General features: G+C 46.2%; 3 protein-coding genes across 4 annotated transcripts in view; 2 read left to right on the plus strand and 1 right to left on the minus strand.

The window, feature by feature from the left end:
* The window catches only part of LOC148648735 (uncharacterized), a 29,508-nt gene extending 28,547 nt beyond the window's left edge, over positions 1–961 (minus strand). Inside the window, exon 1 of the mRNA XM_088606582.1 lies at positions 808–961. Coding sequence (XP_088462708.1) covers positions 808–812 — 5 coding nt within the window. The 5' untranslated portion in view covers positions 813–961. The remainder of the gene's footprint in view (positions 1–807) is intronic.
* A 2,588-nt stretch (positions 962–3,549) lies between these two features.
* Positions 3,550–5,868, plus strand: LOC148648737 (mitochondrial ribosome and complex I assembly factor AltMIEF1-like). Its single transcript, XM_088606589.1, has 2 exons — positions 3,550–3,688; positions 5,599–5,868. Exon 2 carries the CDS (start codon positions 5,656–5,658, stop codon positions 5,866–5,868), a length of 213 nt encoding a protein of 70 aa, XP_088462715.1. The 5' UTR covers positions 3,550–3,688; positions 5,599–5,655.
* Positions 5,869–6,313: 445 nt separating this feature from the next.
* mief1 (mitochondrial elongation factor 1) lies at positions 6,314–17,308 on the plus strand. 2 transcript variants are annotated; one of them, XM_088606587.1, is made up of 5 exons: positions 6,314–6,450; positions 7,677–7,845; positions 8,381–8,561; positions 10,871–11,130; positions 11,668–17,308. In XM_088606587.1, exons 2-5 carry the CDS (start codon positions 7,699–7,701, stop codon positions 12,481–12,483), a joined length of 1,404 nt encoding a protein of 467 aa, XP_088462713.1. In that variant the 5' UTR covers positions 6,314–6,450; positions 7,677–7,698; the 3' UTR covers positions 12,484–17,308. The 2 variants fall into 2 exon arrangements, with proteins under 2 accessions (XP_088462713.1, XP_088462714.1); XM_088606588.1 differs by having other exon boundaries at positions 6,392–6,459.
* The last annotated feature ends 654 nt before the right edge of the window (positions 17,309–17,962 follow it).

Below are 17,962 nucleotides of genomic sequence, written 5' to 3' on the forward strand. Positions count from 1 at the left end.
CTACCTCATCTGCAGCCTGTTTTCTGGTAGGGAATAAATAAGTTGGCTGTTTTTATCTCTGTCGTACCACGTATCATCCCAGTCAGATCCACGCCCCCCATACAGCCAGTCGGGATACTTATCCCAGGGGTTATCGTTCCTTGTTTGCAAAGGTCTCAAATCTGGATATAGTTTGAGAGGCTTATTGCCCTCCCCCTCCATCTTCTTTTCTTCCGCTTTTTGAGAGTCTTTTGTCTCTACTTTGCTTTGTAGCTTATCTCTTTCTTCAGTCAGTGTATCCACCTGTTCTACCATAGTTTCTCAGTTAAGGACTTCTGTACCTTGTCCCATCCCATTTTTTCACTTGTGGTCTGTCTACATCTAAGGTGTTTTCCTAGAATCAGCCTGGTTTTGGTCTGTTTGTTTTTATTCCAATGTTCATACACCTTTTTACACTCTGGCTCCTTCCAGGTACGGTCAGACAGGCCATATTTCTTTTTTTAGTTTCTCCTCTATCTCTTTCAACTTCTTTTTCTGTGACACCCAGTCAGAGACCTCTGTTAACTTTACACCAGCTCATTTTCCCAGACCCACGCAAACCACTCACGTTTGATTTTACTGTGCATTTCTGTCTTCAAATGGGTGGGGTATTATTCGAAACCCCTCTATCCCAGCCCGCGTGGCCCTGGTACACTCTGGTAGGCCCTGGTACCCCTCGGGTACCCCCCCAACAACCCAAGCATTCGCGGTCCTCGCTTCAGTGTTGAGAAAATCCCACTCAGTGGTGTGGAGAGGAGAAGGGACTTTTTAGAAAAGAGGAGTCCTTACCTCATTTAGTAGCGGCGCCCAACTTTTTCTCTCCACCGACAGACTGGAGTTCCCTTCAGGTGGGAGGATTCTGCTCGCAGCGACAAATTGTAGTATCAGATAAAATGACAATTCTGATGTTGGTGAAAGAAGAGTAGTTTATTTCGCTTGCATACGGGAGAGCAGCTTGCAGAAGTTAGTCTCTCTGAAAAACGTTGCTCAGCGCTTTTTATACTCAGTGATGGACAAGCTTCCCACTTTTGACACAGATTACCAAATCCCTAAAACGAACCATCGGTTCTCATGCAAGCTTGGGTAGAGAAAAAGAACACCTTATTTGGACTTTTTGTTTTTTGCTTACAGTTACAGTGCAGAACATTAAACTTCCCTTTTACTGCATTTAAGACATGAGCTGTACTTGTCCACTGACCTATAGATGCCCACTGGTATGTTTCCACTTGCCAGGGTTATAAGCAGTTAGGAAGCTAAAAGATAAGTTTGTGACAAGGATATGTTTTTCCAGTTAGGCAATCAAATGATTTTTGTTTTAATAATGTCTTGTATACACCGAGAACAAATGCTAATTCAACAATGCTGATTGTTTCACTATTATTATTTTTTTTAACAAATCTGCTTACATTTGTACCCATCTACACAACTGGGCTTTGCACTAAAGTGGATATGAACCTGCAGCCTTTCAGTTACACGGCCCAAGTCCTCATCACTGCCCCACACTGTTGCCTAAGTGTGAATGACTGTTTTTCAGCCTGTAGAACCCTCTCAGAGACACAATGGCATTAATCAAGTTAGTATGTCGTGCTATGCAGCTCTAAAGACAAGATTTTATCTGTTTTTTTTTCTAGGGAAGAGGGTGTCTGGGGAACCAGCTGGCTCAGATGGAGCTGTTCCTGTTCTTCACTTCCCTGCTCCAGAGATTTAGTTTCTCTCCTCCTGCTGGAGAAGAGCCCAGTCTGGAATTCAGGATGGGAGCCACACTCAGTCCAAAGGCATTCCGGCTCTGTGTTGTCCCTCGCTGGATGAAAACATGCGGATTATATTCATTGTCAAGTCTTACTCATCAATTCTAATTGACGTCTAAAATGTCATGAGAGAATTAACAGGATCAGTTGCAAGTATAGTGGCTCTCTGATAAGCAAGAAAGCTATCAGAATGTTTAGATCACAGATCACATGTGATCATCAACATTTGGAGGGATTGCGAATAGAAATTAATGGTGCAAGATATTTTACTTGTCACCTATGTATTTCTTTTTGAAAAGAACAAACTCCCACACATGGTCGGAGTATTTGGAAATGAGGTTTTCAGCTCAGATTTGTTAGCCTGAATTGTTTGTGTTTATGAGACTTAAATCCAAAAATATTCATTTCCTTCTTGGGTTTTCTTTATCTCTCCTATAAAGTGCATATCTCTTTACTAATGAGCTTTGGAGTTGAAATAAAAATGTACAAAAGTGCAAAAGTGATTGGTAGCAAATTGTGCCTCACAAAAATGTTACTGTCAATAAGAGAGATCTGACAAGCCACTGCATACTAAACGAAAGCACTGTAAACATGGTTTCAAATTTTAAAAAATGTATATAAGAAATAAAACTTAAACCAATACTTCAGGCATTTTTGAGATACTGTTCTTCTAAAAAATACATAGTTCTGTTCATTTTCCTTTTTTTCCAGTTTGTTCCCTGGCTTAAATGAGAGATAGTGACCAACATCTTCTCAAGAACCCCTGCAAAAGATCAAACAGATATCATTATCTGACAGTCACTGCATTATTTACCTTACCAGGGAAGAAGACTAGTTGTGAGACATCTTCAGCTTGACATGTATCAATAAGGAGTGAAGATTTAAATTTTCCTGGCTTTCATTTCAATCCTCACCTAAACTTTGTCAATTTTTCCAAATGAATGAATTTCTGTCCTATTATCATGGATTGGTGACCCCTAGATTCAGGAACTACCCTTTGCTTTGTAGCCAACTACTTTGCCTAGTAATTATAAAGGGTGTTGGGACCCTTTATATACTGTAGGTCCCCTGCTACAGGGTCTTTTAATCAGAACCACCAGTGCACCATAGACCAGCAAACGACACTAGCATTGTCTTATAGGAAGCAATTGCATTTGATTTTGCTTCTAAAGGTTGATTAAATTGGAACGTGTGCATTTTTATTTCTGTATTCAGCACTGGGTCATAAATGAGGGATCTAACAGGCTAACATCTTTCAGAATATGAGCGTATAACCAACAAGTGTTAATGGTGAAAGACATGAGAAGACTGATAACAATTCAATTCAATTCAATTCAGTTTTATTTGTGTAGCGCTTTTTACAATGGACATGGTCACAAAGCAGCTTTACAGATTTCCGGGCCTGAACCCTTAGTGAGCAAGCGTAAGGCGACACAACACAACAAGTCTTGTATGGCCAGCGATTATACTGCGGTTACTGAATGTTAAGCATTTTATTTCATGTCAAAATATTTAAAATATTACAGAACAACAGGTTATTAACGTACAGCTTAATGCTAAAATTATCAAGTAGAAGAAAACGCACCCGTTTTGTGCATGAAAAGTATTTTACCCCACAGAAATTATTCTTAGAATTATTAAAGGCCATGCAGATATTTCTTACTTTGAATATTGTTTTAATCTTAAAATTAGTTTTTCCACTCTAAATTAGAATACTCTCTAAAATTTTAATTAAGGATATTTTTTTTTGCAAGAAAAATGGGCACCGCCTATACTCGGAATAATACGGCTGCCCCGGAAGCAGTTCTCTTCGCTTGCCGTCGTCCAGCCATCTTCTTCCTGTTTCACGTTCCTCACCCTGGATGATGAGTGGCAGCGGTGGTGAAGGAGAGAGGTTACGCGGTTTTTAAACAGGTTTTAAAGTAAGCCACCCTTATTTCTTGATTTGCAAAGATTAGGTTTCCCCCCCCCCCTCACCCTCGTAACAAAACTTTTCAGGCGTCTGTTTCGCCTGTTTGTTTCAGTGTTGCCTTGGGAAAACGAAAAAGGTCATACAATGCAGTCCGCCTCTTGCCTCAGATGAGCTGCTCTGCTCAGTTCTGTCTCCTAAAAGACGAGCTCGCATTCCTGCGATTAGTAGGGCATTTCGCTACAGGACTGCGTTTCTAGTTTTGTAAGAAGTGTCACGGGGAAGATTGCATTTAGAAGTCTTTTTTCAAATTTCGCTGTAATGTCCTTATAGCTATGTCTCACGCTGAAACGGAAATCCCATTTATTTCAATAAGATAAAGTTATCTTTCCATCAAGTATCCCTTGAGCCCGTTTACAGTGATGGTGGTGAAGTTCAACTGGCAAGGAAATGCAGCAAAAAAAAGCCGATCAATTTAGTTGAAGCCAAAACAAATGTTAAAAGCGCCGGTGCCAGAATTTATGAGGTTGAACAATTTAACGTTTGTTTTGGACAGGCTCCTCTTTTCTATCGTGCTGAGGTTGCAATGCATGAAATGCATCAACAGTTGCCTTAGATGCATCCAAATTCGGTTCAGATCTGAGCAGGACATTAACTTTATAACTACCCTGGTTTAAAGCGTTAAATTGAAAATGCGCGAACGTTTCAGATGTCAGCTGCAAGAAGCTAAAGTTTAGTCCCTCTGTTAGCGCTGTGGTAAAGCCAAGACTCTTAGACGCCGTGAATAAGCAATAGATTTACGGTTCTGTCTATAACGTTCTGAACGAATATACGTGTTTAACAACTGACCAGTGCTAATTGATATTCTGTACTACAAGCCCTTTGAGCCTTGCTCTTTTGGTTCAAAGCTAGGTATTTGATCAAACAGCTTGTTTTTGCCAGCTTCCACAACGCAGCTCATCCCAAACACCAAGTCATAGTTATCCAGACCATGATGAACGCTGATCTTGGAGTTGTTAACTTAGGTTAACTAATGCAGGGCTACTGCTCATTGCATTTTGAGAAAACAAGCCCCAAGAATGTTTTTGTGCAACAGTGTCCTTTGTGCACGAAGGTTCTGTTTTTAATCGTTTGGGTTTCTGTTTTTGACATCGCAGTGACTTTGTCGATTTTAGGACTTTGAATGTCAGTTTCACATGCTAAGAAGCCTTCGCTGCTCTAGGAGAAAGAGATCGAGTAAGCTACCTGTACATGGTTTAGCTTTCAGGGATGCAGGACAGTGTATTGATATTGGAAGGCATTTTAGAACCCCTGTACTGAGTGTATTGGGGCCGGTTCAAATCCCGCAGCCGGCAGAGGAATCCTACTCCATTGGGCCCCTGAGCAAGGCCCTTAACCCCCTGTACAATGGCTGACCCTGCGGTCTGACCCCAGGCTCTCTCTCTACCTGTGTGTCTCATGGAGAGCAAGCTGTGGTATGCGAAAAGACAAATTCCTAATGCAAGAAATTGTCTATGGCCAATAAAGTGATCTTATCTAGAATTTCAGTGAAAGCTGTGTGTCAACACAGTCTATCAGACGTTCTGATCTTAAACGGATCTTAAATGGTTTTTCAAAACATTGCGTCAGACACAGCAAGAGTTTGGGAAGAGTTTGACAAGAGTTTTGTCAAATTTGGAAATCCGTTTGAGCTTAACCTGAAAAGGCTGTGAACACTGACTAGGCAAGAGGATGGATGGGTTAGTTACCCAGTGATAAGAGGATGGATGGGTTAGTTACCCAGTGATAAGAGGATGGATGGGTTAGTTACCCAGTGATAAGAGGATGTATGGGTTAGTTACCCAGTGATTTGCTCAGGTGGATTAGGAACGGGGAGACTGTGACCCTGCTTTCGAGTGACCTCATTCTGCGCCTCCGTTGCAGGTCAGGGAGAGGAGTGGGGTCTGTTCTCTGGGTCTTCGCCTCTCCGCCGCGACGCCGATGGGTGGCTGGTCTCGCACGGCGGTCCTGGAGCTGTACAGAGCGCTGCTGCGCGCGGGGCACCACCTGCAGCACACCGACCGCAACTACTACCGGCGCGCGGTGGCCCGGGAGTTCCGCCGCTGCCAGGGCCTCACGGCCCCCGGTGACAAGGAGCGCGCCCTGCAGAGGGGCCAGTTCTTCCTCAGCAGCCGGCTGGGCGGCCTGGTGTAGAGAGCCCAAGGGGGGCCACGCGACTGGGGCTGGTTCTGCATGTTCGGGGCCTGACGTATCCCAGCTGCCCTTGCCATCCGAGAACCCATGATGCTTTGGGAACACGTTTCAGTTGTCAAGGAGATATACTAGGCCCGCGCCTGGAAAGAAATACACTTCTGGGACCATCTCTCTGTTTTTTGTTTTGCTCATGACAGCCAGTATTTGCAAGGCTGGTACACAGGTTTTCAGTTTTATCGAGGTCTTTGGAACCAAACTGCCTGGACCTTTCGGTGTTTTTTTTATTCCTTTTGATTTTTGTAAGTATTTTGTAACCTTCTTCTAATAAGAAAGGACTTAAAATAAGCTTTAAGTATAGAACCCATGGATGGATTATTTGTTTTTATACTTACTGAAGCTCCTCTCCTAGAGCCGGACGCTCATTAAGCTCAGTGCCTTTTTTCCCCTCTGTTTCGGGACTGTTAACACTCAGGATCTGTCCTCGATATGATTTATATAAAGCTGTCTGCTTGGATAGGAGTCTCTGGAAGACGCTGAGGCACGCCCAGTGGAAGTGAATAGCTCCTGGAAAGGAACTTGTAGGTCAGTAAGGTAGGAAAAACTTGTTACCTTGTCCGGAAACCACATTTCCACATTAAATAGATGCATTGCATAATGTTCATAAAGTTGCCATATATGCAGGAAAACCAGAAAAACTATAGAACATGCTTTCAGTTTATCGAAAATAAGGACATTTTCTCCACTGGTTCTCAGACGTAGTGCCCTAAGAATCGGTCTTCAGAAAAACAAGAAGAAATTTTACCTCGTGGTAAATTTTAACTGGTTTGTCACCGGTCAGTGGAAGTGATCTTGACCATTTTGAGCATCTGTCACTCATGAAATCCGACACAGATCCAGATCCTGTCTGATTTTCCATCCCTATTTTGCACCTAATTGTTTTCACACGTTCACAGAGTTCGTCTGTTTAAAGCAGTGGAGTCCAGTCCTGGTTCTGGAGGGCTGGTCTGCAGGTTTTCTAAGTCCCTTTAAAGCAGCAGCACTTGGAGGAGGCGGGACAAGCCATCGAAATGGTCCAGTTAAGCCAGTAACCAGCTGGTTTAGCTTCAGTGCCGAGTCAGAATGAAAACAGGCAGAGATGCCGGCCCTCCAGGACCAGGACTGGGTGCCCCCGAATTGAGAATGATGAATTAATAATTGCTTACACTTTTATAGCGCTTTTCTGGACACTCTATTCAAAGCACTTTGCAGGTAATGGGGATCCCCTCCACCACCACCTGGATGATGCGACGGCAGCCATAGTGCACCAGTCCACTCACCCACACACCAGCTCTCAGTGGGGAGGAGATCAGAGTTCATAGCCAGTTCATAGATGGGGATTATTAGGAGGCCATGATTAGTAAGGGCCAATGGGAAATTTAGGCAGGACGCTGGGGTTACACTACCCTACTGTTTTCGAGAAACACCCTGGGATTTTTAATGACCACAGAGAGTCAGGAACTTGGTTTTATATCTTATCTGAAGGATGGCGACTTTTTATAGTACAGTGTCCCATCACTATACTGGGGCATTAGGGCCCACACAGACTGCAGGGTGAGCGCTCCCTGCTGGCCCCACTAACACCTCTTCCAGCAGCAACCTTAGTTTTTCCCAGGAGTCTCCCCTCCAGGTACTGACCAGGCTCACACCTGCTGAGCTCCAGAGGGCTGCCAGCTGGGAGTTGCAGGGTGATATGGTTGCTGGCGAAGGAGCAGAGTGAGACGGGACGCGCCTGTGTCTGGCAGTGACGCGGTTTGGCTCCTCTCCGGCAGGTCCCTGGGCTGGCGGGGCGAGATGGCGGGGGTGAGCGGCGACCGGAAGGGGAAGAAGGATGACAACGGCCTGGGCACGGCCCTAGACTTCGTGCTGTCCAACGCCAAGCTGGTGCTGGGGGTCGGGGGGGCGGCCATGCTGGGCATCGCCACGCTGGCTGTGAAGAGGGTGAGCGCCCAGCCTGGGGGTACGGGTCTGTCTTGAGGGCGGCAGGGAGGTGCAGTGGTTAGCGCTGGGGCCTTGGGTGCTCTTCCGGACCTGGGGTGCTGTCTGTGTGGAGTTTGCATGTTCTCCCCGTGTTCATGTTCACATACTAAAGAGATGCTTTAATTGGTCTTGGTGTGTGAGTGTGTGTCTGTGTGCGTCCTGCAGTGAACTGGTGTCCCATCCAGGGTGTGTGAGTGTGTGTCCTGCAGTGGACTGGCGTCCCATCCAGGGTGTGTGAGTGTGTGTCCTGCAGTGGACTGGTGTCCCATCCAGGGTGTACCCTGCCTTGTGCCTGTTGCTTACCGGGATAGGCTCTGGCTCCCCTCCCACCCTGAATTGGAAGAAACTGTTCAAAAATGGATAGATGGAAAATACCTTAATTCTGCGTTTTGAAAATGATGGAAGTGGCTTGTACACCTGTTCACTTCCTTCTGCAGCTGGGAGGACCAGATTGGCAGCTGGGGAGATAGAAATGTGTGCCCTCGGACTTTTTCAGATGTACGATCGGGCAATCAGTGCCCCTGCCAGCCCCACCAAGATGGACCCAGCGGGTAAAAGGAGCTGGGAGGAGCCTAGCTGGCTGGGGTCGTCGCCACGGTTGCTGACCCAGGATATGAAAACCAACACGAGCCGCTCGCTGCAGACTTTACCGACGAGCCCCAACGCGTTTGAACCCAGTAAGCTCCCCCTCTCCTCCTCCTCAAATTGCGTCCTAGAAAACGTCCTTCAATCTTTGCACTTTTGTGAGTTCATTCTCGTTTTTTTCTGCTGTAATCGGCAGCCAAAAAGCACATTTTTCAGTTTCTTTTGCAAAGAAGTCTGAGGTAGCCAGCGTTTTGTGTAAGTTTCAATAAAGTCAAAAGGTGAAATTGACTTTATTGAAAAAGAAAATCAATTCATGTTAAGATGACTATAACTGATATTATAGTATCTTTTTATAGTATAGGATACCTTTTTATCCTGATATTTGCCTCTGGCTTAGACATACACTGACTTGTGGCCATTGGAATATCAGTGAATCTGTCCAAAAATTTCATTCCATGTGATGTAAGTATTGCTGGACCTTGATAAAGTTCTGTTGCAAGTTGGAAGGTTTCGAAAATGAGGTTGTAAGCGTGTTTAAAATCCTGAGACGACTTTCGTACCATATTAGGGTAATGATGCAGAGTTGTGCAGATGCATTTTTTCCAAAGGTATTTGTAGATATTAGAGGGAGAATCAAACATTAACAGTCACAGTAAGATCACTTGCAGCAGGACCTTGGTTGTCTCATCTGCTGATGACACATTAGGTTAAGCAACACCACATGGTAAGAGCCTGAATTTGACCTAGGAACCTATTGTTGCCAAAACATTGTCACCTCCACCATGTTTTCCCCATCTGTATTTAGCGTGTATATATATATACACTTTTTGCTTTGCTTAATTCACAATTCTTAGTTCACAGACAAGCAGGCCGGAGGATGGTTGCTCCGAGTCTTTAGTGGGTGAAATTCAGACAACAAGTGTTTGTCCTAGAATGTTGTATGCGTTTGTAGCAACCCAAGCAAAAAGCAGGCTGATATTACATGTGCCGGGCAGCGTGCCACACTGTCAGGAAGCGGCTGTGGATGTGTAATTGTCATCTACCGTGTTTTTTTTTTATGATTTTGAATAGGCAGCCAAGTCAAGGTGTGTCGGCTACTCAGGAACAAGTAAAGTGTCATTCCGTGCTGCTGCAGGTGACACCTGAAGATGGCTCTGTGGCCAAAATGTTTCTTTTCTTTACCTTTCAGCATGGGAAGGCCCTTTACCTGTTCCTTTTAAATAATGTGTTCATCTAGCTGTACGTAGCCAAGATCTGGGAGAACAGACAGGGAAATATGCACACATCCCACATGCCCACATAATAAAAAAAATAATGTGACACTGAATCAAGCTCAGCTGAAAAACACAGATGCTGTGCATACGCTACCAGTATCAGCTTCTGCTATATCTACGCCTTAGCTGTGGTGACTAAGCTGTTTTACTACAGATTGGTGTGGGTTTGAATTTCTTGTTATTGCATTGAATTTGGAGCAAGTGTTACACGTTAAATAACTTGCTCTTAGTCCAAGTAGGCGATGAGTGACATAAGCAGTATATATTGGGGAAAACCTGCAACTGTTCTCTGCTTGGTGCAATGGACAACACAATAATGTGTTGTCCGTGTATTAAGCTTGGGATAAGGTGATGTGAATAGTTCATAGTGATCCACAATGTGCGGTTTTATTTTAAGGAACTCCGCAAATCATATGAAAATAGAGGAAATGATTCAAGGGCAATTCAGTTCGGTGTACAGCAGAACAAATCAGAGTATTATGGGAATGTAATGTGCTTTTCCCCAGGGTTTGCTGCGGAATCTTGTGCTCATCATATGAGTTGAGGTTTTTCCAATCTTCAGTAAAGATCCTTAGTCACGCCAGTTTCTGAGGCTTGTCTCTATACACAGAGGCATTCTTGGGATTTTACTGAACTGTATCGTGACTTGTTCCAGATCTAAAGATTGACATATCCCAGCTTTAGTCTTGGAGTTGCGAGTCCCAGTCCTTGGTAGCAGATTCCATTTGATCTCGTCGGATAGCACTTGGTTTCTTTTAGTTGTCCGTCAACCTCTTGTGTGTAGTATTTCCAGAATTCTGGATCTTCAGGGTCCATACGCCCAGCAGTGGGTTGTTATTCCCAATCCAGAACGCGGAATATCCCACCCAAACTGGTATTCCAGATAAATCTGAAATATGCTGAGCAACTTGGAAGTCCCCTGCTAATCTCGTCCCCTCTTCCACTCTTTCTCTCCATCTCTTCGTCTTGGTGTCTCTCTGCTCCTCCCTCCTTTTTCTTCCCATTTCCTCGCCACCTCCCCGTACCTCTTGTTTTCCCGCCCTGCCGTTTTTTCTCTCCCCCTCTCCATCTGCCCGTCTTTCCACTCTCCCCTTCTTTTCCTCGCTCGCTCCCTCCCTCCCTCTCAGACGCGGTGAGGCGGGCGGGGTCGCGGGGTCGCGGCGGAGGCAAGGCCGACCTCCAGAAGGCGCGGCTGCGGTTCTCGCTGCAGGACAAGCTGTGGGGGTTCTACCGGCGGCGGGTGGCCATCCCCGAGGAGGAGCAGGCCACGGCCCGGCGGGCCGCCGTCGACATCTGCGCGGAGCTGCGCAACTTCCTGCGCGCCAAGATGCCCGACATGCCCCTGCGGGAAATGTACCTCAGCGGGAGCCTCTACGACGACCTGCAGGCAAGAGTGGGACGCTAGCCGAGTTGCCGCGGGGGCTGTGCGGAGGGCTTCCTCTTGAATGTGCGCTCCTGCACATAGTGAGACGCAGAGGGAGAGAGACCTCGGTGACTCCAGGGATCAGGGGACGGAAAAGAGTCTCCAGCTGCATGGGAGTTTGTTCTTTTTCACGTCTGATAACTGCGGGTTTGGACGACGTCCGTCCGTTCAGATTTACTGGGTATCCCGGACCTGGTGTTGGATTACGTTCTGAAGAACCTGAAGTTGATCAAACGGCTATGCAGTAGGACTGCTCTTTCCTCCTTCCAGGGCCTTAGGGAGCAATAGTGACACACATGGCTAAATTTGGGGGTCCCTGAAGAGGTACAAGCCCGCAAACACAGAGCCAGGTATTCTCTGGGTTGGTGAAGAGCTTCACTCTTGGTCCAGAGGTGGTCCTGTGGCTTGATTTTAGTACCTTTCAGGATGTTATGCAATTTGCGGCACCCAAGCCTGAATCACGGCCTGTATGTTAGTTCATCCCTTGCCTCTGTCCCGCAGGTGGTGACGGCAGACCACGCCCAGCTGATGGTCCCTCTGATCCTGGAGAAGAACTTGTGGTCGCCCATCCCCGGGGAGGACACCATCATGAACATGCCCGGCTTCTGGCTGGTGCGACGGGAGAACCTGGAGTACTTCCCCAGGGGCTCAAGCTACTGGGATCGCTGCGTGGTGGGGGGTTACCTTTCCCCGAAGACGGTCCTGGAAGCGTTCGACAGGGTGGTGGCCGGCTCGATCAACTGGCCGGCCATCGGGAGCGCGCTGGATTACGTCATCAGGCCCGTCGTGCCCTCGGAGACGCTCACGCTGGAGGTCCAGTACGAGGTGGACCGCCGGCTCTTCGTCGACTTCCTCCCGCTGGTGGTGATCGGCGACGCCGTCACGCTGGTCGCCAAGCCTCACCGGCAGGCGGAGCGCTACGAGAACCTGTGGCGGCAGAGCTTCCGCGCCGCCGAGACGGCCCGCCTCCGCGGCCTGGATCAGGAGGACGGGGGCTGCCGCGGCCTGTGCCTCAAGGTGGCCAAAGCCGTGTGCAAGCTGACCCCCTCGCTCCACAGGCTCAGCTCCGCCCAGCTGACCAACGCCATCCTCCTCCTGAGCGAGAGGGAGGGGGACTGGGCCCAGGACGCGCTCGCCGACCGCTTCCTGCAGCTCCTGCGCGAGCTGGTGGGCCATCTGGAAGCCGGCCGCCTCCCCTGCGCCCTGGCCCCCAACGTCAACCTCCTCTCCGAGCTCACCCCCGAGGAGGTGGACGAACTGGGGTACACTCTCTACTGCGCCCTCTCCGAGCCCGAGGGCCTCCTGCGGACTGCCTAGCGCCCCTTCCCCTACCCCCTCCGGCCCGATGCGAGATCTTTAACGAAAGGGCTGCCGTCTCCCCCAAAACGTCAACCGCATACTGTGTTAATATTCCAGCAGGGGAGCTTGTCTCGTTCGGCCGCCTGCAGGGGAAAGGAGTGTTGACCAGCTGGTAGAGTTAGAGGGGTATTTGTTCGGGTATCGCCGGAAGTGTATACTAAATGGCACTACTTCTGCTTTCCTACTTCCATTCATTTGGTAAAATTAATTTCGGTTGACTAGATTATATGTGCGCTTGGTCATTTTCTGACGTACTTCACGGGCTCTCTGTGAATTAGCAGGGCGAAGGACAAGCCCGACTGGTGTGTATGAAGCCGTGGTGCACTAGGGGGTGACTCAAACCTGAGAGCTGTTACACGAAAGAGCATGAAAAGCTGTGCTTATGCAGACAGTGGGGGTTCGTTTAAAGCAGCAGGGAATGCCACACTGGTTATGGGCACAGGGTTTTCATTGAGGGTGTTAAAATGTCTTGTGGAGGCGATTATGATGAAGGCCCAAAGCTGGGCTTTTTAATTTGCAGTGCGTTGTTCTGTTGTACTTGTTACTTCCAGGCAATCAAATGAAAAATAAATCTGTCTGACAATGATTAGAGTGAAGTAATAAATACCTTTCAGTGATACAGCACAGCTTCTACTTAAAGATGGCAAAATGTTTTATAGGTAGGAAAGGGCTTCATTTGTTTCCCACTGATGTGCTGTTCTGCGGAGGCAGGTGGCAACTACTACTATTTTTTTATTATCAGCACTTACTACAGATATGCTGCAGCACAGGGTGAAGTATTGGTTAAATGAACCAAGGAGGTGTTATGCTGAATTAAGAGAGCCTGGCTTTGCTTTTATTTAGAAGAAATGTCCCTTTCTGGTGCCACTAGATCTCTGCTGTTATGTGCAGTGTTCCGCTGTTCCTTCTGTAATCAAGTCAGCCTCTTGATCAGGTTGTTCAATTATTCCAACCTGCCATTTGTGGCGGAAAATACGATCCCTGTACTCCTGCAGGGTGTCCTTCTTCCTGGCACCTCGAAATAGTTGGTAGCCAGGTTCTCAACTGTACTGTGTGATTGAAAGGCTATGTGGCTAAGGATCTGCGCCTGTGGCTGGAAGGTTGCCGGTTCAAATCCCACGGCCGGCAGAGGAATCCTACTCCGTTGGGTCCCTGAGCAAGGCCCTTAACCCCAACTGCTCCAGGGATGCTGTACAATGGCTGACCCTGCGCTCTGACCCTAAGCCTCGATCCCTTTCTGTGTGTCTGTGTCTCATGGAGAGCAAGCTGGGGTCTGCGAAAAGATGAATTCCTAATGCAAGAAATTGTATATGGCCAATAAAGTGATCTTAAAGAACTGTAGAGAACCTCTTTGCATGCCAGAGCTTGGAGAGCCGAGCTAGGCCAGGTGTGTATGTACACGGAGGTTTTGTGTACAGTCTTCGAATTCCTCTCCTCCCACCCCTCTCCAGCAGCCCGCTGTGTTACTTATCTCCTGCGGCGTTTTACTTGACCCATAGCGAGAGACGTCTGCTGCAAGCAGGGAGGATACAAGGGCAGGAAGTGAATACCGCTCCGTACTGTGCCAAAGATGCCTGTGGCCGATGACCCAAAGATAAGGCTCAGAAGGATCCACCTCCACTCATAAACTCATCTGTGTCTTCTGAGGTCCTGCTTAAGAACGTGTTGCCATTCTTGATGTGGGGCACTGGCAGAAATTGGGCTGGTTCTAGTCTTATTGACTAGGAAGGCTTGGTGCCCCGCTTTTCTTCAGATTGGAATTGAGGGTGGGAGGGAGAGATGAAGCCTAACAGATACCGCAGGTACTGATAGGAAAAGACACGAGTGAACCCTCATTTTCAATGTGGCTTGCCCTCAAGGGGATCCCCGAGTTTGATGGAGACAGGGAGCTATGCCTCTTGCATTCCAGGTTTGTGTTCAGTTGTGAATTAGTCTGAGGTTTCTGTCTTCCCCCCCCTGAACAAAGCTGTGGACTCAGAAAAGTAATCCCCTAATTCCCAATCGCCTGCAGCCTTCCAATTAGGTGTTCCATTGCAATTTGTGGAATTAAGGATTGCAACGTACCTCTGAAGAGGGGGTCCAATTCAGGTGCAAGATTTTTTTTCCTGTTTTAGTGTTCATGTCTGGAAGGTTTTAAACTGTATTTTAGTGCATGATTGCTGGTGCCTGAAAGAGTTTGATTGCAAATAATGAGTTTTGTTTGTGTGAGAGGGGGGGCTTTTTATTAAACTCCTTGCATCTTGCACAGCAAGTTCAGTATTTTTATATTTATTGTACAGGCAAAGATGCGTAATGAATAGTATTTGTCTAGATTGTAGTCAGACACACCAGTTCTAGTCTGTGTTGAGAACATTAACTTTAGTGTTGCAATATGAATTGAACACTATGCACTGACTGCTACGAAAACACACGAATTGTACAAATGAGTATTTTTCGTCTTTATGTTACCAGTTCCTTTGCTTGTTTCATGTAGGCGTTGTGTGCATTCTGTTTTTAAACCCCGGTCAGTTGGAAAAGAAGGTTCCAGGAAAGGTTTCTAGAGTTGTAAAGGTTTGTAGAGTGCTGTGTAAGTGGCTTTTGGCCAGTTATGCTGTTTTACTTCTTGGAAATTCATGCCAACTTTTGCTGATCAAACTTGTCGAATTATTTCAGAAAACGGTTTAACATGGAATTATTACTTGGTTGGGTGGGAACAACAATAGAGATCCAGCACATTTGAATGACATCATCACCATGGAAAATATTCTGCAACGGGGTATCTCAGCCCCTGCTCAAAATTGTCTCCATTGCAGCTGATAACCCTCTTGATGTTATTCTCATGACAACATTTTAGACAGTTGATTAGTAGTTGAGCAGGAGATCACAGTTGTAGAGTGTAAATCTGCAATAACTGGCCAGTATTAATTTAACTGCAAATTCAAGTGTCCTTAAGGGCTGAGGTGAAGGTCAATAGACCCAATGGGTTTGGCAAGCTAGAAGCACTACAGGGAAGGCCAAGGATGGCAGCCTTACACGCAGATCCCTGTGCCGTGAATCGGAGTCATGAGCTCTCCTTTGAAATGCATCACCTGGCAGCATTCTCAAATGCTCAGATGAACCCAACCGGTCTTCCAGCTGGCCCTGGAGTTCAGCTTGCTCTCCAGCTAAACGGTGGAAAAGCAGGTGGCCGTGGGTGGCTCGCAGACGAGATAGGGATTGTGTTCGTTCAGTTTGGGCAGTAGAAGGAGCGATAAGCTCCAGATCCCAACAGTGCAGGACCATCTACACGTGTACAAGTCTTTGTGGGCTGAAAACGCCCTGATTTCCATGTGTTTTCCGTTTAAATAAGATTACATTTTATTAACATTCAAAGCAGGTGCATTTATCTGTCTACTCACAGATCAATGCGTCTTCTTGTTCCACCTCTGCTCCAGGAGAGCTCCTGCCCAGCATGGTTCATAGGCAGACAATAAATGATCTATTTCGATAAGACCTGTAGCATTTGAACTGGAACCTGGAGATGATTTGAAACACAGTCTGCAGAACGTTTAACCATCATCGACCTGATTTCACATGGTAGGAAAAATAACTTGCTGAACTGATCATTTACTTGCAAGTGTCTGTAATCTCAGCAACAGGAGCTTCAGGATAACCTGTGGGGTTAGTTGGATTGGGGCTCTCCAGGGCTAGGCTAGGAGACCTGCTTCTACTGGACCTGTTTTTTCTACGGAGCAGAGGATGGAGAGATGCGATCTTCAGACTAGCCAGCAGGGGGCGACAGAAACATTGGCAAACATTGTCCCCAGACAGTCTGCTGGTCGTGTGACCTGCTGTTTCCACATTGAAATGTATTAACTTTCTAAGACCTAATGTTCAGTCTGTTCCTGCCCCCATCTCACCTTTTTATTTAAGCCAGAATAACAGAGGACCTCCAGAATGGAGTGGGCTGAGGAGATGCAGGGTAATCAGTATTTTAATCAGTATTTTGGTTGTGGTTCAGATGTTTTGTTCGGTTCATATTCTGTTCATACAGTGTATACTTTTGAAGTTTCTCATTTTCTTGATTCTTAAAGCTGGGTGGGCCTTAAGTTATTATATAAAGAACTGAAAGTCATTTTAGAAGTTTGTCTTGCAAAACTGCTCTCAAATCATGGTTCCAAATCTCTTCTCTGCAAGACTTGGTGCTATTTGAATCATTTACAGGAGCAGGATCTATATCGAACTCTTAGTACAAGTGACTCATACTGCAATTTTATTCCTAAATTATAGTAAAACAGATTGTACTTGGTGTTGCTGTAAAACGGAAAATGAAAAAAACACTCAACAATACAAGAACAACATCCAGATACTTTGGTGTAAATATATTTATGGCTAACCGGGTCAAAAAGTGCGATTGAGCCAAACTGTACAACATTTTCAGTTAAATGTGCTGCGTAGGTCATGGCTGTCAGATGCAAACGTGTCTTTTGAGTGTTTCTGTGAAAATGAAGAACTAGTTTCAGAAAGCAAACATGTGCTTTTCAGATCCTCCTGCAGTACAGGAAAGGATTTACATTCTACAGCTTTCAAAAGTATGCATAGCTAGGACAGGAAGGAAAACGGGAAGCAGGCCTAAAAAAATGTGGAATGAAAACTACACAGGAGAATGGTTTTTATTATATTCTCATTTCTGTTTTGCTCTATAATAATAAAGGTGGATTGAGAAGAGAATACTGTATATCCCATGTTTGTCACCCGCGAAAGATATGCGGTTCTCAGTTAAATATGAAATAAAAGAAATTTAGTGGCTTATAAATAATGAAAATTGTGGCTTATTTTCATTCTACCCTCTCGATCTCCACCTAGGGTTAGGATAAACCTAAGCATTTCGGTGATGTTGAAGTGTGGTTGAATTCAGTAGCAATATGAGACCCCTTTGTGGTGTTTCAGTGCATCTTATGATTTAGAAAATATAGTATTCTGCTTTACAGAGAAATGAAACAGTGATGCATCCCATCTACGTTATTGGAAATTGAGAATGGGTATGACCGAGAGGTATTGACTTCAACAACATGGCTGGGGAGCTTGTTCCACACTCCCACCACCCTTGGAGTAAAGAAGTGCCCGTGACTCTCTCTGTTCCCGATGAAACAGGTCCTTGCAACTTCCAGGGGGCCTCTTGAAGGCTTGCAGTGATGTGCCTCGCCTCCATCTGGCACTGAAGCTACTGGGTGCAGCTGAAGAGCTGGCAGGACAAGTCAGATGTATAGTGTCTCAAGGGGCCAGCCCACAGGTACCTCTCTGTTCCCTCATGCTCCCAGCATTGAGGCACCAGGATCATTGCCATGTGCCCAGACGTGAAGACACAACTGGCCGTTCCAAACTGAGAGGGTTTGAAAAAAAAAATGTATTCCAACATCTTCTGTTACAGGGCAATTCAGAACTAAAAACGTTCTTCAGCCATTGTCAAAACGGACTA

The sequence above is a fragment of the Lepisosteus platostomus genome, chromosome 14 (assembly GCF_059453375.1).
Source record: "Lepisosteus platostomus isolate fLepPlt1 chromosome 14, fLepPlt1.hap1, whole genome shotgun sequence".
NCBI classification, from domain to species: Eukaryota; Metazoa; Chordata; class Actinopteri; order Semionotiformes; family Lepisosteidae; genus Lepisosteus; species Lepisosteus platostomus.